General features: G+C 41.9%; 1 protein-coding gene across 3 annotated transcripts in view; it reads left to right on the top strand.

Moving 5' to 3' along the window:
* LOC139409009 (FYVE and coiled-coil domain-containing protein 1-like) overlaps positions 1 to 22,758 on the top strand; it is a 44,999-nt gene extending 22,241 nt beyond the window's left edge. For 2 of the 3 annotated variants that reach the window (XM_071153622.1, XM_071153623.1), the window contains exons 11-18: positions 2,061 to 2,228; positions 3,482 to 3,631; positions 5,323 to 5,552; positions 8,342 to 8,495; positions 14,959 to 15,051; positions 18,477 to 18,687; positions 20,449 to 20,558; positions 20,963 to 22,758. In XM_071153622.1, the coding sequence (XP_071009723.1) occupies positions 2,061 to 2,228; positions 3,482 to 3,631; positions 5,323 to 5,552; positions 8,342 to 8,495; positions 14,959 to 15,051; positions 18,477 to 18,687; positions 20,449 to 20,558; positions 20,963 to 21,035 (1,189 nt within the window). In that variant the 3' untranslated portion in view covers positions 21,036 to 22,758. The remainder of the gene's footprint in view (positions 1 to 2,060; positions 2,229 to 3,481; positions 3,632 to 5,322; positions 5,553 to 8,341; positions 8,496 to 14,958; positions 15,052 to 18,476; positions 18,688 to 20,448; positions 20,559 to 20,962) is intronic. The other variant, XM_071153624.1, reaches the window with a different exon arrangement.
* Positions 22,759 to 24,287: the final 1,529 nt, after the last annotated feature.

Below are 24,287 nucleotides of genomic sequence, written 5' to 3'. Positions count from 1 at the left end.
CTCCTGGCTTTCACGCACAGCCTACAAGATACTGATGCAATCCTTTTGGAACATCTACATTAGTTAATATAGTGTACACCAAGGAGGAGCAAAGTATTGGCTGTATCCGGCCCACTGGGCACTTCAAAATATCAATATTTTTTTTACCCCTTTTTTTTCTCCCCAATTTCATGTTATCCAATTGGTAGTTACAGTCTTGTTCCATCGCTGCAACTCCCGTTCGGACTCGGAAGAGGCGAAGGAGATTAGTGCGTCCTCCGAAACACGACCCAGCCAAGCCGCGCTGCTTCTTGACACAATGCCCTCTTAACCCGGAAGCCAGCCACACCAATGTATCAGAGGAAGCTCCGTACACCTGGTGACCATATCAGCGTGCATGTGCCCGGCCCGCCACAGGAGTCGCTGTAATGGGACAAGGAAATCTCGCTCTGCCAAACCCTCCCGTAACCCGGACAACGCTGGGCCCATTGTCCGCCGCCTCATGGGTCCCCCAGTCACTGGGATCGAAGTAGTGACGTCTCAAGCACTGAGATGTAGTGTCTTAGACCGCTTCGCCACTCAGGAAGCCCCCACAAATTGATTTGAACAAAAATGTGTCCCTTCATTAAATTTCAAAGTCCGGATGTGGCCCTCGAGCCAAAAAGTTTGCCCACCCCTGGACGACACCATTACAATAAATCCATTCTTTATTTTAGACACGTCTAAAGAAACATGATATGAACAAAATGTAGTCTTATTTCAGAAGAACAGAATAGCATACTGAGTTGTCCTTATGTTAGGACCTGATATGGCTATACCATATGGCTGTGAGCTACACTAGTTCATTTAGAAGACAAGATTTGCCTAGAATTCCGTGGCATAATTTTATTTCATTTTATAGTATGAAGGAACAATTGAACATAGCTTCATAGAATATAAAGGATTTTTTCTCCAAACGATTTCGAAGAAAGTGCGCACATGCGGCTATTCTGTGGAGCATTTAACAAATAAACTGGTCCTCCTATATGTTTAATTTAGAGTTATTTATGCAACTTAAGTTGTGATACAAACGTAGGGCTATATTTTTTAAAACATTTTTAATACATTCTTAGGCTGCATGACGGGACTCTAATGGTGATTTGAAAAAAAGTTGCATGAAAGGCATGAGCTGTGATTTTGTTTTTTTGTTCAAGCTGCACACACTTCATCAGTCTCTCATTCACAATTTTACAAGCACTTGATAATATTCTCACCAGACCTGGAATTTCCCAGTGGCATCTCCCTTGTGTGGCTGTAATGCCCCCTAAAGAAAACCATGAACTCTGAGGCCAAATTAATACAACCACACGCATCAACAACAAAAAATGTAAGCAATGATGTAACAGAACGTTTTGCTTAAAATGTTGATAAACTATCTCTTCCCATTATCAGCGCAGCAATGCGCACACGGCAGGAGGCTATAAGCGCAAATGTTCCAAAATGCAATCAATTAGCGGGAAAACGCTCTTCCTGAAAGTGATGGCAAATGCGATTATTATTATAAAGATGCCTTTTTATGGTGGAAAAAGGCATGCACTGTTTCTTGCCTTACTGCACAAGCTGTGATAATACATCATTCACAAATGATAGGCTAATATTGTCACCCATCAGACTATTCTTAATTTAACGTTGTCTTTACATATACTAAATAACATATACTGTATGTCTGTGGTACATGTGTGCTGTATGTACATGTGTGCCTGTGAGAGAGGGAGAGAACATTGGAGAATGCTGTAGCAGGCCTCACTCTCCATGGAATTTGCTTATACTGTATAATCTACTCTAGAAGTGTATGAGTGGATTTCTTTAGATATAGTTTTAATATATATATTGGTCCTCACAATCTACAGTATATACCAAACATCATTATGATCTGATCATTTAAACATGTATTCACAGGACTTTAACCCCATGTGTCCAAAGTACAATAGTACAATAGTACAATATAGTACAATATCAAAACTCACATTGTAGACAAACGCCAATTCGCTCTTCCATTCGCTTAATCCCTTTCACTCCCTTCTAATCGCTCCCCTATTTAGTGCCGAGGAGGCTCTCTTGGAGGTCCAGGCGGCACGTGAGGAGCTGAAGAAGAAATTGGAGCAGGCCGAGGTTGACAAGCATAGCCATTGCCTCAGGACGACAGCAGAGATCGACGACCTCTACCGAACCAAGAGCACCCTGGAGGAGCGCCTCATCGAACTAATCAAGTACGCCCTGGGCCTTCCACCCTCCTCTGCACCTGCCCCGAGCCATGGGAGGAAACAGAAAAGTGACAGCTGCACCTTTTGATCTTGTAGAGGGGGAGGAGCTTTGTTTAGGAACTTGAAAGGGTGTTGATGACTTGTTTTCCCCCCTTTGTTTGGGCGATCAGATGGCATGTTATGTCTGGGTTCTGCCCTCTTAGCTGAGCCCTGGGGGAAGTGTGTGTTCTGAGGATGCTCTCCCATAGCGAACACAGTTTGGGCCTTTGATATGCCATCTCACCACTGACAGTCTCATCTGATGAGAAGGAGGGAGGGAAAGGAAAGAGATGGATGGGGGGGGAAAGGGTATAAAAAAGTGACACAGAGGAGGGCGACGAAGAAATAAGTTGTTTGGAGACAGACAGAAACCAATTCGGAATTCCAAATCAACCGGTAGGCACTTCTGTAGGTGTAAAACAATTGGTTAGGTGTATCCAATATACAGCTAAACGGGCAAGATGAAAGAACTACTGTACTGTATGGATTATAAATATCCGATCTGTTGAAATCTACTGTACATAAAGTGCCTAGGAGTAGTCAATTTGGAATTCAGAAAGTCTATGATTTCAAGGAGAAAGAGTGCGAGGGGGATTTCAAGAGGGAGAATAATGAAGAGAAAGCAACAGCTCTCGTCTGCTTATGATTATCCCGTTGTTTTGGCAGTAATTGATGCTCTCTCTCTCTCTCTGTCTCAGCTATTCGCATAGCTCTCATCCCCAGTAGGGGATAAAACACAATTCCAGCTCCCCTGGGGTCTCCTTAAACCACTAGAGTGCTGTTATTTACCGTCTTCATTTACTCTTTCACTTTTTCCTATTCCTTACTGCTCATTGGCAGAAAGATGCACTCCAGAACAGGGGGTCATTGGAAAGTGCATGTGAAATTAGATTAGGACAATGTAAACAGAATAGCATGAGTAATGATTATGTACCCACAAACCATACAAATGTATGATTCACTCGTTACAAAGAAACCATGCCTGAATGAACCTAACTGAGCGGATAATTGCCATACTCTGTCACGCTCTGATGAACAGAGGGGAACAACCAGATTTGTATAACCCATGTTCTTTTTGACAGCACGTCCTGCGCTCTAACCCCCTACCTGTGTATGTGTGTGTGTACCCGTGTGTGTTTGTGACCTTTTGGTGCTTTGTGCTTGGATGCTGGATCCAAACATTCAAAATGTATTCACAGTGTGTGTATGTGCTCCGGCAGGGATAAGGACATTCTGTGGCAGAAGTCCGATGCTCTGGAGTTTGAGCAGAAGCTGCGTGCAGAGGAACGCTGGTTGCAGGACAAGGAGGCCACCCACTGCCTGGGCTGTCAGGGCCATTTCACCTGGTGGCTACGCCGACACCACTGCAGGTGGGCACTGAGAGGGCACTGACTCACCAAATGGCCATATTACGTCATGTTACGGGAACCGTAGACACGGTGTTAATTGCTATTAGAGAGTCGGTGACTTTAGAAATTGCTGACTCTTCTTTTTTTCTTATCGTGACTTCAACAGACTACGGTCTGACTGGTAATGATTGAAAACATTGTGATACACCTATACACCAGTGGAGGCTCCTCATAGGAGGAAGGGGAGGACCATCCTCCTCAGGGATTTTCATATTCTTTTATTTATTTTTTTACATTCAAAAAGTTATCCTTTTTAGATAAAACTAAGCTAAATATAATCATGTCACCAAATAATTGATTGATTAAAACATACTATTTTGCTAAGAAATGTCCACAGTAGCCTCAACAGCACTCTGTAGGGAAGCACCATGGTGTAGCCGGAGGACAGCTAGCTTCCGTACACCTCTGGGTCCATTGACTTCAATACAAATCTCACCCCCTTCCATAGACTAATACAGTACTGAAAGTATAAGATACAGCTAGCTAGCACTGCAGTTTGATTGGGTGGACAAATTAATTCCTTCCAAAATGAAGGGCAAGCAAGAGAGAGAGAGATTAATTTTTTTAACTTTCAGTTTCACTTAGCTAGCAAATGCAGCTAGCTACTTTACCCTACTCAAACAGAGGGATGCTATGTTAGCTAGCTGGCTATGACTATCCAACACAACACTGGAACTCTTCCAAGTAAAGGTAAGCTTTTGGTTTTTACAAATGTATTGCCACTGTAGCCGGCCGGTGTAAGTACTAAACTGCTTACTGACTGTACACTGTAACGTTATTAGTTATGTTGACTATGACGTTACTTTAGCTAATATGGTGACAACGATGTAGGCTGTGGGTAGCAGTTTGGCTTAGAAAGGTTTTTTCGCCTGGACACATACTGCTGATGTGTTGTGCATTAATGTCCACAAGCGACAAAGGGAAAATATGAGAGGAGGAGAGGATATAGATGCGAGAAGGAATAAAACGTGGCTATTATGAAAGTGAACTGTATTTACGTGTGATCAGGGGTCTATTCATTCCACTGATTTTAAACGGGATTAACATACCTGAATTTGTCCAATAGAAACTCTCGTTTGCAACTATTGGACTAATTATCACATCCTTTATCAGCTAGATGCAGGCAAGAGTGTGTAAGGCGGTATTGAATGTGTCACTGTCTGTCCATGTGTCACTGTCTGTCACCTCAAATTCTTCTCTTGACCTGTGTGAACCTACATTGTAAACTTTCATTCATAGGCTATGTTGTAGCAACCTCATGATGGGTATACGGAAAATTAGAGTATCATGTAATAGCCTAAACCTATCTCTGTGAATGGAATATGAATGACAGTCATCCAATATGCTGTAATAGAGATAAGGCCATGCTGATAAAAATAAATTGTCCTCCCTCATCTTTAACGCCACTGACCGCCACTGTTATACACATTTGTAAACAGGCCATTTTACATAGTGGTTACAATGGACAGGGGTGGTGAATCTGGCGATATTGCCAGGATGGTTGATTGAGTATATTGGCTAATAATTTCAAGGTCTCAATTATATTGGACTTTCAGGCAATTCAGTATTTGAATTGGCATTTTAGTAATTTAACTCCTGTATTGAATGAATGTTCCACAGTGATACAATACTAGACTCTCTTCTTGTTTCAGGCTGTGTGGACGCATCTTCTGCTACTACTGCAGTAACAACTTTGTGATGACCAAGCACAGTGGGAAAAAGGAGCGTTGCTGTAGGGAATGTTACACCCAACATAGAGCCGTGGTGGAGAGGTTCACAGAGGGTGAGCTGAGTCCCTCCGACACCCAGCTGCCTCCCCCCGTAATTGGGCCTCACTCACTCCCCAAACCAGCCCCCTACAAACCTACTCCCAGGGTTACAGGTGAGATATAGATGGTCTCACGTATGCACACGCAAATACACGTACACACTCCTAGTATGCGCACTCAAAAACCCACACATACAAATACATGCTCACACACACACTTGCAAAGGCCTTTTTCAAACACTCAGTCGAAAGGGACACATATTTAAGCAACCCCCATTAGACAATTTGATTGAAAAACACAATTTGTTACAATTACTCTGGCCTTCTTTCAAAGTTGTGTAAAGTGGTTTTGTGTTGAATAGGGAAGTCATAACAGGTACTGAAACAAGACCATCCTCTGTACCCTGTGGAATAAGAACAGAAACCTTCTGGCATTCCTAACCATTCTAGTGGTATACTTCCATTATCTTGTTCTAAGCAAAAGGGCGAGGGGTGGTAGGTGCCACCTCAATTCAATTGTCTTAATCTCCCTTCCGCTTTACTGCTTTCATGAACAAAAAGGGCAAAAACCACAGCGGAGGTTGCTTGGCAAACATCTGCCTTGTTTTGTCACATCATTGTACTGGGAAGGGAAAATGTACGGCTACTACAGATTTCAAGAAGTCTTCATATTCCTCAAAAGGTAAGTTCTGCTGTGGACGTTTATAGAACAGCCAAAGCCCAATGACAATGACGACGCGCGTCGTCATCACACATACAAAACCTGACAGATGGGATAAGATAAGAAGTTCAAAGAGATTGGCTAGTAAAAACATCAAGAGATACTATACGATTAGAAAGGTTAAAACATTATGTAAAACATCAGAGCACAATTGAAAAATATATGGCGGGATGGGCAGAGGGGGTGGGATTAAAGAGCTTATGTTTGGTAATGTGTTATTGTTATGTGACTGCTTTATATAAAAGTACCATGTGTGTAAAGCGTGTATGCAAAATGTCTATGTAAAATGTGTATGTAAAATGTTTGTACAGTACCAGTCAAAAGTTTGGACACACCTACACATTCAATGGTTTTTCCTTATTTTTACTATTTTCCACATTGTAGAATAATAGTGAAGAAGAAATCAAAACTAGGAACTCATACATATGGAATCATGTCATAACCAAAAAAGTTTTAAACACATAAATATATTTTAGATTTTAGATTCTTCAAAGTAACCACCCTTTGCCTTGATGACAGCTTTGCACACTCTTAGCATTCTCTCAACCAGCTTCACCTGGAATGATTTTCCAACAGTCTTGAAGGAGTTCTCACATATGCTGAGCACTTGTTGGTTGCTTTTCCTTCACTCTGTGATCCAACTCATCCCTAACTATCTCAATTGGGTTGATGTTGGGTAATTGTGGTGGCCAGGTCATCTGATGCAGCACTCCATCACTCCCCTCCTTGGTCAAATAGCCCTTACACAGCCTGGAGGTGTGTTGGGTCATTGTCCTGTTGAAAACAAATGATAGTCCCAGTAAGTGCAAACCAGATGGGATTGCGTAACGCTGCAGAATGCTGTGGAAGCCATGCTGGTTCAGTGTGCCTTTAATTCTAAATAAATCACAGACAGTGTCACCAGCATAGCACCCCCACACCGTCACACCTCCTCCATGCTTCACGGTGGGAACCACACATGCGGAGATCATACGTTCACCTACTCTGAGTCTCACAAAGACACGGCAGATGGAACCAAAAATCTCAAATTTGGACTCATCAGACCAAAAGACAGATTTCCACCGGTCTAATGTCTATTGCTCATGTTTAGTGGCCCAAGAAAGTCTCTTCTTATTGGTGTCCTTTAGTAGTGGTTTCTTTACTGCAATTCGACCATGAAGGTTTGATTCACGCAGTCTACTCTGAACAGTTGATGTTGAGATGTGTCTGTTACTTGAACTCTGAAGCATTTATTTGGGCTGCAATTTCTGAGGCTGGTAACTCTAATGAACTTACTCTCTACAGCAGAGGTAACTGTGGGTCTTCCATTCCTGTGGTGGTCCTCATGAGAGCCAGTTTCATCATAGCGCTTGATGGTTTTTGCGACTGCACTTGAAGAAACTTAAAAAGTTCTTGAAATTTTCCATATTGACTGACCTTCATGTCTTAAAGTAATGGTGGAGTTTAATTTCTCTGCTTATTTTAGCTGTTCTTGCCATAATATGGACCTGGTCTTTTACCAAATAGGGTTATCTTCTGTATACCACCCCTACCTTGTCACAACACACACTGATTGGCTCAAACGCATTAAGAAGGAAAGAAATTCCTTAAATTAACTTTTCAACAAGGCACACCTGTTAATTGAAATGCATTCCAGGTAACGACTTCATGAAGCTGGTTGAAAGAATGCCAAGAGTGTGCAAAGCTGTCATCAAGGCAAAGGGTTATTTTACACTTTTTTGGTTACTACATGATTCCATAAGTGTTATTTCATAGTTAGGATATCTTGACTATTATTCTACAATGTAGAAAATAGTACAAATAAAGAAAAACCCTGGAATGAGCAGGTGTGTCCAAACCTTTGACTGGACCTGTATGTGTAGCAGAAAAGCTGACAAAAAATTATATATATTTGTCCTCCGAAGGTGGATAGGTAAAAAAATATTTATATATTTTTTTTGTAAAAGAACATCAAGACAAAAGCCTTGGTGATCACAATTTGCTATTCATAAAAACATAATGTGATCTCTATGGCTTTTCTATGTGTAAAACATGTATGACTGCCTGGGATAGAATTGGGTATAGGTGTGACTTCTTGCTCCTGTTATGTCTTTAGACAGCTCTTATAAACACTTTATTAATGCATACATACAGGCTAGTGTTACAAGTACATGACTGGTTTGATCACCTGTTTCCTGTGCAGTGTCGGACCCCAGCGCCAAGACAGATGACGGGGCCTATGACATCATCACAGAGGAGGATGCGAACGGTATCTATGACAGCGACTCGCTGTCCCTAACCACAGGGGATTCACTGGAGGGGGAGCAGGACGCACGGACACTGGGGGCGCTGGAAATGTGAGTGCAACCAGACATGGACAGATACCTAGCCAAATAAACACACACACACATGTACACACACACGCATGCGCCTATACACAAATGTGGGTACACACACACACACAGCATTCCAAGTGCACAGTCATGACAAACTCTTGAGTAATGACAAGCTCTCTCTCAAAGAGTCATGAAAAACTCTCAAATCTCTCAAAGACGTGCGCTCATTTCATGACAAAAATGTCAGTCCTTTAGGAGGACTTGATTTCCAGTGGCATGCAGTGAACGGGTTTATCTCGTACCACAGAATTCCCTCAAAGTAAGACTTTATTCACAACAAATATATCTTTATTTTTAAATATTAAGAATTCCAACGGTATTGGCTTAAAACTTCTTATGCCGTCCCACCTAGCCAACATCTGGTGAAATTGCAGAGCGCGAAATTCAAACTACAGAATTATAAATATTTAACTTTCATAAAATCACAAGTGTAATACATCAAAATAAAGCCTACCTTCTTGTTAATCCAGCCGCTGTGTCATATTTCAAAAAGGCTTTACGGCGAAAGCACACCATGCAATTATCTGAGGACAGCGCCCCGTTTACAAAACCATGAAAAACATATTATCAACCAGGCAGGTGCGACACGAAAGTCAGAAATAGCGATATAAAAAATGCCTTACCTTTGATGATCTTCTTCTGTTGGCACTCCAAAAGGTCCCAGGTACATCACAAATGGTCCTTTTGTTCGATAATGTCCTTCTTTATTTCCATAAAACTCAGTTTTAGCTGGCGCGCTTCAGTCAATAATCCACCCAGTTTCCCTCCATCAAAATGCATACAAAATGAATCACAAACGTTACTAATAAACTTTTCCAAACAAGTCAAACAACATTTATAATCAAACCTTAGGTATCCTAATAAGTAAAAAATGATCAAATTTAAGATGGAGAATCGTTATTGTCTGCCGGAGAAAAAATACCAAAGAATGCGCTCTCATGGTTTGTCCTCTGGGTTTTGCAGGCCATATCAGTTCTGTTATACTCACAGATATTATTTTAACAATTTTAGAAATTTTAGAGTGTTTTCTATCCAGATCTACCAATTATGCATATCCTAGCTTCTGGGCCTGAGTAACAGGCAGTTTACTTTGGGCACGCTTTTCATTTGGACGTGAAAATACTGCCCCCTACCCAAGAGAGGTTAACGTTTCAGGAAGTAACAACTAGCCTACACGTGGATGCCGTACAAGACATGCAGCACTCCAATGGATCCTGACGATCTTGCAAGTGTGATCAGAGTGATTGTCCGTGAGGAAATATCCTCCAATCACCAAGCTGAGCCCAATCAACAACACAGTAGTGAAACTTCAAACCACGGTCATCAATTGAGGCTAAAAGGAAAAAGATCTCAAGGTTTCAGCTACCGCCCTACACACCTGGCTGGAAACGGTGGAGAAGTATGACACATTGCTAGTTACAAATAAGCTGCTGGAGGAAAAGACACAGGTGCTGGGAAACCACGGCAGGAAATGTCATTTGAGAATAATCGGATTGGATCATGGAATCCAAAGATGGTTAACCAACAGCCTATGTAAGCACAGATCTACAGAAACAGCAAGCTACCTACAACCAGGTGAGAGGACTACTGCGCGAAACTAACCTGAGGTACAGCGTGGTTCACCCGGCGAAGCATCAACAACAAGACCCACGCAAGCCTCTGAAGCAATGGAAGTCAAGCCAATGCTGGATTCCTCCCCCGACCATAATCTACTCGGCCTCACAGGCTTTCTGACCCCCCTCCCCTTTCTGTATTATTTATTTCGCGTTCGACTCCCGTCTGTCTTTGTGTGGGTGTTCAAACCCACTTACTTTTTTACACCCTCTTGACCCTCTTAGACGGGACCCACGAATAGAATGTCCCAGAGGGAACTGAACAGCAATGAGCAAATTACTGTTCAAATTAGGATCTGTTGAATGCTTCATATTCGTCCCTATTAAACAGGTTTCAAGCTTATGAGTTTTTATTTCACGTTAATGATTTCATATGGTTTATTATCCCCCCCTTTCTAGTCCAGTAGAATGTATTTGGTATTTAGATTATGGGACGATAATAGAGGGAGCTCTGTGGATGGGCTATTTGTTCCTGTCATGCCAGAGCCCTGCAACTGTATGCATCGTTGTTGGAGTCTACAAGAAAGGGATGTTGTAAATATTACGAATATAACACAGCTGCAATGTAATCATGAATATTCCCTTTTTGGTGGGAGGGTAGGGGGGGGAAAGGGGGAGGTTTATATGAGTTGCGACCTGGTGAGACTCCTGGGAAATGTGTTTTTTTCTTTTTATACATATTCTATGCTGGTTACAGAATACACATCTATTTACTTTTTAAGTTATCAGTGCTTTCTTGGAATTTACAGGGCATGAATGAACAAAGAAAATGTACTACTACAGTTGTTTTGATATTATCAATAGGAAGGAAACTCATAATAATGAGGAAAATCAATCAAAAACTCATAATAATGATGGATGATATATAAGCAAAATAGAAAACATCAACTTCAAGGTGGCTGCCTCCTCTACTGCTAATAATTAAACAAAAGCAGTAAGGGACAGATCAAAATTTAATGGGGAGGGCTCCCCCCATAGAATTAACAAAAAATAATGTTTATGACTACAAATAGCAATAACTGTAGCGACCCTGTGTTTATCAACTTTGCCACTTAAGCATGCTTTGGTGGCACAGACGATGCCACACAGGGCTACGGACCAGAAGTTTGACGGTTCGCCAACGAGCTCACTCTCCCTGCCTGTTTAATTACACTATGATCAGAGCCGGCTGCAGACAATTGTCAGCTAGGTAGAAATAGTATTTTCTACATTTTGATGCCATATTTATAATTATATAAAATATACGCAATGATTTTTCCACCAACAGGTGTCTGTGCCAATGCACCACACAACCAATCGACAAAGCATAATGACTTCGGAAACTTGCGTTTTCAACATCCCAAACATCTTGACACATAAAAAGCATGAGCTGGCGCACACCCAGAGAAAATGATTTAGTGTAGAGGTGCTGACTAGCGGTGAATAAACTGTAAGCTATAGAAAGGGAGTCGCACACTCCATATATATATAACTTCCCAGTCATTTATTGGGTAAAAAAACACCAACATTTCGGCATCACTGTGCCTACTTCAGGGTAATTTCATGAATGCTTGAACTCGGTTATGTCGACAAACAGTACAATTAGTGCGACCAATGACAACAGTGAGGGGTGTGTCATAATTGCTAGGTTGTGTCATGGTTCCTTCTGGCACCAGAGGGCGACAGAGGCCGTCCTAGAGACTTTTATTGGACTTATTCTTATTGTCTTATTTCATGATTGTGTCCCTGTTTTTAAAGAGGTGTGTCTTCTGTGGTCCTTTGCAGATGCTTGAATTGTTTATCGTGTGCGTTCCTTTCCTGAGTGAGTTTGAGACTTAGTGTTTGTTCCTTCAAGTATACAGTGATCTTGCGGCTACCGTATATCAGTAAAGCATTATGTTTATACTTAAGCACTGATTCCTCGTCTGGTCTCTTTTCTGCGCCTGGGTCCAACCTAACCACGTCACAGGTTGAGCAGAATGAATTGAGCAAAACTGTTAAGACAATAGCCCACAGCATATTGAATATATGATGCCATTGTTAACATTAGCATCTACATACAGTGCCTTGCGAAAGTATTCGGCCCCCTTGAACTTTGCGACCTTTTGCCACATTTCAGGCTTCAAACATAAAGATATAAAACTGTATTTTTTTTGTGAAGAATCAACAACAAGTGGGACACAATCATGAAGTGGAACGACATTTATTGGATATTTCAAACTTTTTTAACAAATCAAAAACTGAAAAATTGGGCGTGCAAAATTATTCAGCCCCCTTAAGTTAATACTTTGTAGCGCCACCTTTTGCTGCGATTACAGCTGTAAGTCGCTTGGGGTATGTCTCTATCAGTTTTGCACATCGAGAGACTGACATTTTTTCCCATTCCTCCTTGCAAAACAGCTCGAGCTCAGTGAGGTTGGATGGAGAGCATTTGTGAACAGCAGTTTTCAGTTCTTTCCACAGATTCTCGATTGGATTCAGGTCTGGACTTTGACTTGGCCATTCTAACACCTGGATATGTTTATTTTTGAACCAATCCAATGTAGATTTTGCTTTATGTTTTGGATCATTGTCTTGTTGGAAGACAAATCTCCGTCCCAGTCTCATGGTCTTTTGCAGACTCCATCAGGTTTTCTTCCAGAATGGTCCTGTATTTGGCTCCATCCATCTTCCCATCAATTTTAACCATCTTCCCTGTCCCTGCTGAAGAAAAGCAGGCCCAAACCATGATGCTGCCACCACCATGTTTGACAGTGGGGATGGTGGGATTCTTTCTCTATGAATATTATTGCTTGTCTGTGATCTGAACCCCTCACAAGAAAAAAAAAAACACAAAAAAGTTGGTCGCAAACAAAAGTTCAGTGTGACCTTCACACACTCTGCTGCCTTCCATTTGTGGACACCCGCTGCTGAAATGATTGTGAATGGAAGTCCTAAGCAGATCAAGGAGAAAGCCCGGAGTTAACAGTGGGAAAGAAAATGACCGTAAATGTATGCATCCAGTGGTGTGATTTAACACGTCCAGGTTGGGTAGGGTGGTGCATTTTTTCCCCCCAGGTTTCCTATAAAATGTCTTCCATCCTAGCTAAATTGCCAGGTTGGGTAGGGTGGTGTGTTTTTTTCCCCCAGGTTTCCTATATAATGTCTTCCATCCTAGCTAAATTGGCAGGTTGGGTAGGGTGGTGTGTTTTTTCCCCAAGGTTTCCTATATAATGTCTTCCATCCTAGCTAAATTTCCTCATCTGCTTGCATGCGCCTCCCCTATATCAAGGTGTTTTGGTACATCCGTTATGCACTCTGATTTTCCGCGCGCTAACTATACCACACAGGTCAATATAGTTAACCAGTCTGTCTAGCCTGCCCTCTATCCACCATTCATAGTGCCTGTGGTGGTAGGCGGATTATTTGTCCAGATCTGCAATATGCTAACTAGCAATCCTACCACACATAAAATCATTCAAAGCTGGACCAATTTTCAATATAAGCGGAGATGCCAAGGTGCGTCATTGCCTATGAAAGAACAGTGAAGGCTTGAGACACGCAGCTCAAAAAGCTGTCCTATTGGTCTTGTTTAGGGACAATACAATTATCCTGCACAGGCTAGCCTACAGCACCACATTGTAATGCATAATTGCGTTATTGTTTTTAAGTGAGTAAAACATTCTACTGTAAGCTGTAAACTGCAACTGTCATTTGAACAACGGCGCAAAAGCCTTGTGATTAGAATGTTTCATGCCATTCATTCTATTTGGACCAATTGTGGGTCTACTCTCGACAGTTCATAAGGTATAGAAAGACACAGTAGCAGCTCAGTCTGTCGTATAATAATGTGGCCAAATATGCTCCCAGCAGGCCTAGTTATTCAGGAAAGCTTAACACGTGCTCTGCCTCCTCTCTGATCCGAGTGGCTTAACACCTGCTCTGCCTCCTCTCTGATCCGAGTGGCTTTTCCTCGCGTACCTAGAACCCAAAACGCTTCAATATAGCCTAAATATTTGTAATTTCACTTTTAGAATGTATTTCCTTTTATGTGTGGCATAAATTAGGCTACTTCAAAAGTCTCCTGTAGGCCACCTGGGCGCGTTCGTCCGGAATATAATCCAGCATCCAAACTGTGCAGATTGATGGTGTTGAAATTGCAAACCAGGATGTTGAAGCGCCCAAAGTCGTTATGCTTTGCTCATTAGTTGTGGTGCATTGGCACAGAAACCTGATGGTGGATCATTTGTTGAAAATATTAAAAAATGTTTATATATAGCATCAAATTGCCAAACGTCTTCAAACACAGGGTCACTAACACAAATATTGCTATTTGCACTGATGTAGTGGCAAAAGAACAGGTGGGCAAAACTCTGATCGTTGGTCACAGTGAGAAAGTTACGTTCCCTATACATTTTTCCCTACAGGCAGATAAACTGTCATGCAGTTTTACCCTCCAATACGCCACCGGTTATTTGTGGTTGTAAACATTACGACCACCGTATGGTTTGGTTCAGCCCTAAAGTCTTAATTAGCCAAAAGACACCGGTTATTTGTGGTTGTAAACATTACGACCACCGTATGGTTTGGTTCAGCCCTAAAGTCTTAATTAGCCAATAGACACCGGTTATTTGTGGTTGTAAACATTACGACCACCGTATGGTTTGGTTCAGCCCTAAAGTCTTAATTAGCCAATAGACACCAGTTATTTGTGGTTGTAAACATTGCGACCACCGTATGGTTTGGTTCAGCCCTAAAGTCTTAATTATCCAATAGACACAGTAGATGTGTGGTTATGAGAAGCTATGTGGTAAATCAATACTGTCTTTTGTCATGTGACCCACGGCATGCAGAGGCACAGGAGACACGACCCCAGATGACCCAGAAGAGAATGTGCCCACTCTGCAGGACGCAGAGATCACCCTTCTCAAGTCTGGAGAAGTCACGTGAGTCTAGAACTTTGTGCACGCACACACACATACATACCCACACACACACGTTGCAGATCTTTCACTGAACCCCGAATAACACATCAACAACTAACATTTCTGATGTCAATAACAGCACTACTATTCCAGCTCCCTCTGCCAGTACTTCCTTTTTCCATTACAGGCAATTTCACGACTACACTGAATCCCGGCCAAGACTGGCAGTGTATTGTGTGAGAGAACTCAAGTTGAAATCTCAGTCAAATCAAATTACTACTCTTCCTCTGATATGTGATGATGCCGCTGGAGGGGATGGCTTTATTGGCTCTTTTCCAACCGTGCTATTTTGTTTGTTTTTCTGCGTTGTTCGTAACTTGTTTTGTACACAATGTTGCTGCTATCGTCTCTTATGACCGAAAATTGTTTCTGAACAAAAGAACTGTGATTACTCAACTAAAATTGGACAAAGTTTTTCTTTAATAAATCGTACGGGAAGGATATGCTCCAAACACCCGAACAGGCCCTCATCCCCTTCATTCGCTGGAGAAGGAAACAGAGATTTTGCAGAAAGAGGTCAGGGTGCCTTGTGATTATCAGGCGACGAGTGGCTAATCTGCCTTTGCCCTCCATACTGCTACCTGACGTTCAATCGCTGGAAAATAAATTGGACAAACTGAAACCACGTATATCCTACCAACGGGACATTTAAAAACTGTAATATCTTATGTTTCACAGAGTCGTGGCTGAACGACGACATTAATAACATACAGCTGGCAGGTTATACACGATCGGCAGAATAGAACAGCAGCCTCTGGTAAGACACGGGGCGGGGGCCTATGCATATTTGTAATCAACAGCTGGTGCACGATATCTAAGGAAATCTTGAGGTTTTGCTTGCCTAATGTAGAATATCTGATGATAAGCTGTAGACCATACTATCTACCATACCACCACAGACCGATGCTGGCACTAAAACCAAACTCAATGAGCTGGATACCGCTGTAAGCAAACAGGAAAACACTCATGCAGAGGCGGCGCTCCTAGTGGCCGGGGACTTAAATGCAGTGAAACTTAAATCAGTTTTACCTAATTCCTATCAGCATGTTAAATGTGCAACCAGAAGGAAAAAATACTCTAGACCACCTTTACTCCACACACAGAGATGCATACAAAGCTCTTCCTCCATTTGGCAAATCTGACCATAATTCTATCCTCCTGATTCCTGCTTACAAGCACAAATTTAAGCAGGAAGCGCCAGTGACTCGGTCTATAAAAAAGTGGTCAGATGAAGCAGATGCTAAACTACAGGACTGTTTTGCTAGCACAGACAGGAATATGTTCCGGGATTCTTCTGATGGAATTGAGGAGTACACATCAGGCACTGGCTTCATCAATAAGTGCATCGATGACGTCGTCCCCACAGTGACTGTACGTACATACCCCAACCAGAAGCCATGAATTGCAGGCAGCTTTCGAACTGAGCTAAAAGGTAGAGCTGCCGCTCTAACCCAGAAGCTTATAAGAAATCTCGCTATGCCCTCCAACGAACCTTCAAACAGGCAAAGCTTCAATACAGGACTAAGATCGACTCGTACTACACTGGCTCCGATGCTCGTCGGATGTGGCAGGGCTTGCAAACTATTACCAACTACAAAGGGAAGCACAGCCGAGAGCTGCCCAGTGACACGAGCCTACCAGACGAGCTAAATAACTTCTATGCTCGCTTCGAGGCAAGTAACACTGAAACATGCATGAGAGCATCAGCTGTTCCGGATGACTGTGTGATCACACTCTCCGCAGCCGATGTGAGTAGAACCTTTAAACAGGTCAACATTCACAAGGGCCAGACAGGGCCAGACAGATTACCAGGACGTGTACTCCGAGCATGCGCTGACCAACTGGAAAGTATCTTCACTGACATTTTCAACCTCTCCTTGTCTGAGTCTGTAATACCAACATGTTTCAGGCAGACCACAATAGTTCCTATGCCTAAGAACACTAAGGTAACCTGCCTAAATGACTACTGACCCGTAGCACTCATGTCTGTAGCCATGAAATGCTTTGAAAGGCTGGTCATGGCTCACATCAACACCATTTATCCCAGAAACCCTAGACCCACTCCAATTTGCATACCGCACCAACAGATCCACAGATGATGCGATCTCTATTGCACTCCACACTGCCCTTTCCCACTTGGACAAAAGGAACACCTATGTGAGAATGCTATTCATTGACTACAGCTCAGCATTCAACACCATAGTGCCCTCAAAGCTTATCAATAAACACCTCCCTCTGCAACTGGACCCTGGACTTCCTGACGGGCTGCCCCCAGGTGGTAAGGGTAGGTAACAACACATCCGCCACGCTGATCCTCATCACGGGGGCCCCTCAGGGGTGCATGCTCAGTCCCCTCCTGTACTCCCTGTTCACTCATGACTGCACGGCCAGGCACGACACCAACACCATCATTAAGTTGTGGTAGGTAGGTCTGATCACGACAACGATGAGACAGCCTATAGGGAGGAGGTCAGAGACCTGACCGTGTGGTGCAAGTACAACAACCTCTCCCTCAATGTGATCAAGACGAAGGAGATGATTGTGGACTACAGAAAAAGGAGGGCCGAGCACGTCCCCATTCTCATCGACGGGGCTGTAGTAAAGCAGGTTGAGAGCTTCAAGTTCCTTGGCATCCACATCACCAACAAACTAACATGGTCCAAGCACACCAAGACAGTCATGAGAAAGGCATGATAAAGTCTATTCCCCCTCAGGAAACTAAAAAGATTTGGCATGGGTCCTCAGATCCTCAAAAGGTTTTATAGCTGGACCATCGAGAGCATCCTGACTGGTTGCATCACTGCCTGGTATGGCAACTGCTCGGCCTCTGACCGCAAGGCACTACAGAGGGTAGTGCGTACGGCCCAGTACATCACCGGGGCCAAGCTTCCTGCCATCCAGGACCTCTATACCAGGCGGTGTCAGAGGAAGGCCCTAAAAATTGTCAAAGACTCCAGCCACCCTAGTCATAGATTGTTCTCTATGCTACCGCACGACAAGCAGTAACGCCAAGTCTAGGTCCAAGAGGCTCCTAAACAGCTTCTACCCCCATTCTCCCGTTCTACACTGCTGCTACTCTCTGTTATTATCTATGCATAGTCACTTCAATAACTCTACCTACATGTACATATTACCTCGACACCGGTTCCCCTGCACATTGACTCTGTACCGGTACCCCCTGTATATAGCCCCGCTATTGTTATTTACTGCTGCTCTTTGTTATTATTATCTCACTTTTTTTTGCGGGGGGTATTTTCTTAACTGCATTGTTGGTTAAGGGCTTGTAAGTAAGCATTTCACTGTAAGGTCTACACTTTTTGTATTCGACGCATGTGACAAAAAATATTTGATTTGATATGTTGTGTTGTGTTGTGTTGTGTTTCCAGTCTGGTCGTCCCTGTCAGCATCGACGACATCTCTCAGTTTGGCGATGGCTCCCGGGAGCTTTTTGTCAAGTCCAGTTGCTACAGTGTGATCTCCATCGTCGTGGTCGATTGCAGCCCCACCGTGAGCTGGATGTTCTCCTCGGAGCCCAAGAGCATCTCGTTCGGCATGGTGTACCGCGTGACCGCCGATGTCCCTGTGGAACAATCCAAGGTAGGACAACCACGCCCCAGCTCAGCTCTTAGATCAGTGGTCAATCACCAACCCAAGTCCTGGAGAGCTACTGTGTGTACAGGCAGGATTTTCTGCAGTCATCCAGGCTTTATTTGATTTATGGGATGTGTCAAGCGTCTCGGTTTGGGAGAGTTGATCTTCTAGGATTATATCTCCCCTGTCTATGGGGGCGGCAGGTAGCCTAGTGGTTAGAGCGTTGGACTAGTAACTGAAAGGTTGCAAGATCAAATCCCCGAGCTGACAAGGTAAAAATCTGTCAATCTGCCCCTGAACAAGGCAGTTAACCCACTGTTCCCCGGTAGGCCGTCATTGTGAATAAGAATTTGTTCTTAACTGACTTGCCTAGTTAAATAAAATAAATGAATATGGACAGGGCCAAATTGAAATGCTTCTAACAGAAACAAGATATTTGACCCATAATGCCCATGGTATAAAGGGAGCACTTTGGAGATAATTGTGACATTTTCAAAACACTGACCGGACACGACTGAATTTGGAAATGACTTTTATCTGCATTTTATCTATACTGTACTTTTTCACAGCCATTTGTTGATAACGAAATCTGAAAGTACTCTTGAAACATTCCGTAACTTGGTAATAATATTTGTGCACGGCCCTTTATTGAAACGCATCGTCATTTTGTTTTGCCCAGAATGGATTCATTAATTAATTCATCAGGTGCGACTTTAGTGGGCAATTGTCGTTACAATATGGTGAACATGGGCTCATTCTGTTCAGAACAGCCCCGAGTTTAAGAAGTGGTGGGAAAAGTACCCAAAAACAAAGCATGTGTGTTCAGTGAGTCCACTTGATCAGAGGCAGCAGGGATGACCAGGGATGTTCTCTTGATAAGTGTGTGAATTGGACCATTTTCCTGTCCTGCTAAGTATTCAAAATGTAACAAGTACTTTTGGGTGTCAGGGAAAATGTATTGAGTAAAAAGTACATCATTTTCTTTAGGAATGTAGTGAAGTAAAAGTGAAAGTTGTCAAAAATATAAATAGTAAAGTAAAGATACTCCAGAAAACTACTTAAGTAGTACTTTTAAGTATTTTTACTTTAGTACTTTACACCACTGAGTTTATAGAGTTTGTCTCCATCGGCTTCAACTGCCGATGAGAATAAATAATTGACTCATCATTCTAGTCAATGAGTGTTTTAAATAGTCTGTTTCTCAAGCTTGTTTCTACAGTTTGTGTAAAAGGGCAACGGTTGTTCTGAAAAGTCACCTCTTTTCCTGTCTAAATGTCAACACAATCATATTTTTTTCTCATGTTGACATTTTCTTTTGTTTCTTTTTGAAGCGGGTTTTAGACTAAATGTGAAATACTTTAAAATCTTGTGTGACCTAAGTTACCCTGGATTCTACATACATACTGTTTACTAATTGGAAATAAGATAATCCAAAGCCGATAATACAAAACCTTTTTACACATAAATAGTACATAGACCAGGGTTGTCAAACTCAATTCCTGGACACTCGGTCTACGGGTTTTCTCTCCTCCCCTGTACTTGATTGATCAATAAAGGCAATTTGTTTGTTAGGAACTCCTCTCACATGGTTGTCTAGGTCTTAATTGGACACGCATTTACAGGAAATAGCAAAAAACAGCATACTCACGGGCCTCCAGGGATTGAGTTTGACACCTCTGACTTAGACAACATTGTATTGAGCATCTTTTGAAGTAATAGCATTAAAATCTAGGACTTTACAGACATCTTCTAATGCTCTGCTCTCAGGTGCTGATTCCTCTGACTCGCTGTAACTCCCACAAAGAGGCCATCCAAGGCCAGCTGAAAGTCAGGAACCCTGGTCTCTACACACTCATCTTCGACAACTCCTTCTCAAGGTTCGATACGCTAAAGATTCCCATTATTATTTGTATTATTATTGTTGTTACCCATACTCACTCAGTTCTTTAACACTCTGTGTGCTTGTCTAGAGCAGAGCGTCATCCCTTTGACAACTCCTTATCAGCATACGACAGGCAAAACGTTAATGTGCTTACCCGTACGTACTCGCGCAAAACCCTTCAACACTCACACTGAAATCCTCCTCCTCATGGTAACGTGTGCTTGTGTAGAACGTCTATCGCTAGCATCAAGTCCGTATCCAGTTCCCAGGTGCCCTTGTGGCGAAGGATGACGGCTCTAAAGTACAATGAAGTACTGCGCCGTACTAATTGCTTGTGATTGTATAATCTTAATGTTGCATATTTTCATTTTGTTCTACTTCTTCATCGCATCCTCACAGGTTCATCTCCAAGAAAGTCCTCTACCACTTGACACTCGAGAAGCCGGTTATTTACGACGGAAGGGATTTTTAAGACTGATAGTGGACACTTACGCAGGTTAAATGTTATAGGGGAGGGAGAGGGTACAGAGGGAGGACAATGTGTCCATTTCATTTTTACAGGTATTTAATTTGAAAGGATTCCATGTGCTTATTTTGTTCTGTGTTCCCCACCAAGTATTTTATGTTTAGTTTTGCTGTTTTATTCTGAATTGTTTTTTGTAGGATCCCTATATATTTTTTAACACTAGCTAGTGCTTTTATGTTTTGGAGTGTGTTAGTTATGTTTTAGTTAGAGCACAAACACCCTACAGACATAGCAGTTCGCTCTTAAGTCAAATGGTTTGACCTAATGGACTCCTCACTGAGATTCGGTGGTGAAATTCAAAACAAAACCTATCCACAGCTAAGGGTTTAAAATGCTTACCTTGTAAGTACACGCCATGGTCTTGTTAAAGATGGAGAAGTGATTGCACACACTCCTTAAGATGACCACACATGTATACACATGTTATTAGTTCTGATGTTCTTTCTACCATGGACTAGCACAGTGTCCACAGGTGAGATGATTCTTCTTGAGCAACTGCATACATTTGAATCACACAATCAGTAGGGAACACTGTACCAACAATAGAGCATCTGTTTCAAGCTCCAAAATCAACACGTTGTTAAGGAGAAGGCAGTTACGTTGGAGCATCCCCAAAATGCTGTGATGCTGAGGGAACAGAATTAAAGTGCGGGTCAACAGTCAGTAGTACAGGGGGATTGAAAGCTTTGCTACCAAATTCTTGTGTCAGGTGGGACTTTTGAAGCCTACTGTTTGAGTGAATTGAACACTATGAAGGACCTCTCTCTTCGACCCGTCGATAGCCTTTCCTGAAGTTAGTCCAGATTTCATGTTTTCAGATGGAAGACTGCCATCGTCAATGTCATGTTGAAAGCACAAGGGGGCGGGGGGCTTTTATATCCCAAAGAGAAATCCATTTTCAAGTGGTTTTGTTTAAAAGACAATGTCTTCTCTTATTTTAACATAATAATATTGTTTATAAGGACACTATATTATATTATTGCAGCACACTGTCAACTATTATGATCTATTACCAAGCTCAATTTCACTCACTGACAAAGCACGTGCCAATCCTTGCCTTTGAACATCATTTTTTCAAAGTTATGTTTCCATTACAAGACACATAAAATCTGCACTGTGAAAATGAAAAGTTAAGTGCCAAGATGGCACATTGTCTTTTCACGTGTGCAGATTTGACATGTGTTTTGGATAGCAAGTTCATGCTATACTCAGCATCTTTAAGAATCCACTGTTGTATACAGTGCTTCTACTTCTTTAATGTTTAGGCTATCCTCATGGAATAATACTTAGCCGAAAGGCTATCCTCAAGGAATAATGCTTAGCCATAGGCTATCCTCATGGAATAATACTTAGCCTAAAGGCTATCCTCAAGGAGCACCTCAGGGCACAGTGGAGTGGAGTGGTTCTCAACTGGTTTTGCCTCGGGTCCCAAATTGAACCAGGTTGTCTCAGTTGCAAAATGTGCCAAAAACCATGTTTAATGCAATATTAGTAGTAAATGTAGAAATTATATGACAAGGGAAAAACATTCCCACCTCTTTCATTGTCATTAATTCAATTTGGACCATATTCTTGATGAAGAATTATAAACTCACTGGTTTGAGATTACAAAATCAACCAAAAATTGCACTGCTAATAGTTATATATTGAAATACTGTGATTGAAAAAAGATTTTTCAGAGATTCAATTATTTTAAAATTTTAATTCATTATAATTTCTACACACCTACCTGATTTAAGTTCAGACTGGAGTATTTTTTCCATATATATATATACATATATATATTACAGTACCAGTCAATAGTTTGGACACACCTACTTATTCCAGGGTTTTTCTTAGTTTGTACTATTTTCTACATTGTAGAATAATAGTGAAGACATGAAATTACACATATGGAATCATGTAGTAACTAAAAAAGTGTTCAACAAATCAAAATATATTTTATATTTGAGATTCTACAAAGTAGCCCCCCTTTGTCTTGATGACAGCTTTGCACACTTTTGACTGGTATAAATATTTGTTTAAAAAAAATACACCCCAGACGCGTTCAAAACCTTGGGTTGCGACCCACCAGTTGAGAATTGCTGGTGTAGTGTACCATGGCAAGCTTATGTTTGTGTAAGGTCTTTCTGGATTCTATCTGAACTGTTTATAATAGCAGGCCTATATATGATATACCATCATAGGAATATGATTTTGTAATATATCTTTGTAAGGGAGTTTAGAATTTTGTTATAGCCATACATTCTAGATCTTGTGTTTTTTGTTGTTGTCACTAATCTAAGTTGATCGTTGTCTTTCTCTATTAGTCGCTATAGTAATAAGGCGTGACCACCCTTGTTTACAATACTGCCTATTCAAGGAGCTTACCAATGTTTTTCACGACTGAAGCAAGGTCCGGGGTGGGGTTTTCCCCCATCCTAACGATAACCATTCGAGTGGAAAATGCAATACTGACCCAAGATCAGATTCTAGGGGCAACTTCACCCTACACCAAAGAGTCGAAGGCTAAATCGGATGCTGCTTTTGTAGAGAACTGTTTCCCATTTCTAAGATTTTATGAGTGGTCTAAATTTGTGCAATTTGTATACAAAAAGCCTCATATTTTCTCTACAGTTTTGCACTTTTTGTAATGAAAAACAATAATAATGATTTACAAAGTCACAAGGAATTGTGTTTTGAACCAAGTCTGTTTGATGGTGGTTGTGCTGGGGAAGATATCCTATGTATTTTATTTAAACAAAACTTATTTCAAGAGTCAGCCACCATCATATTCTCTATCTATGCACTCACTGTTATAATGGTTATGATACTGGTAAAACGTACAGTTCAACTTTAAAATAAAGTTTGTAAATGTCACTTTCTTCCACTTCCTAACTCATCACACCTATTCCAGGTGGACAGTCTTTAGAAAATAAGGCGTCCATCTGCTATCCCTGTGGTTCTAGGTAGACCCTTTTTTCTGTGTGTGTGTAGAGTGATTTTCAGGGTCTCAATTTCTATGCGTTTTTCTGAGGACACTGCACAGACCAGGGGTTTTGACATTCCAAGCCTAATTCCCTCATTCCCTAATTCCCTCTGTTGCGTCTTGGCATCCCCTCTCACCTGGCCACTGTTTCGTCTGGCGAGGGCCAACGGTGCCTTTCAGTTGGAGACAAACGCATCGACGCAGCTTGAGGGGAAGCAATGAAAACAATG

This window comes from Oncorhynchus clarkii, chromosome 5 (assembly GCF_045791955.1).
Source record: "Oncorhynchus clarkii lewisi isolate Uvic-CL-2024 chromosome 5, UVic_Ocla_1.0, whole genome shotgun sequence".
In the NCBI taxonomy this organism is placed as follows: Eukaryota; Metazoa; Chordata; class Actinopteri; order Salmoniformes; family Salmonidae; genus Oncorhynchus; species Oncorhynchus clarkii.
The sequence above is the reverse complement of the archived record's forward strand: the minus strand, read 5'-3'. Positions and strand labels throughout refer to the sequence as shown.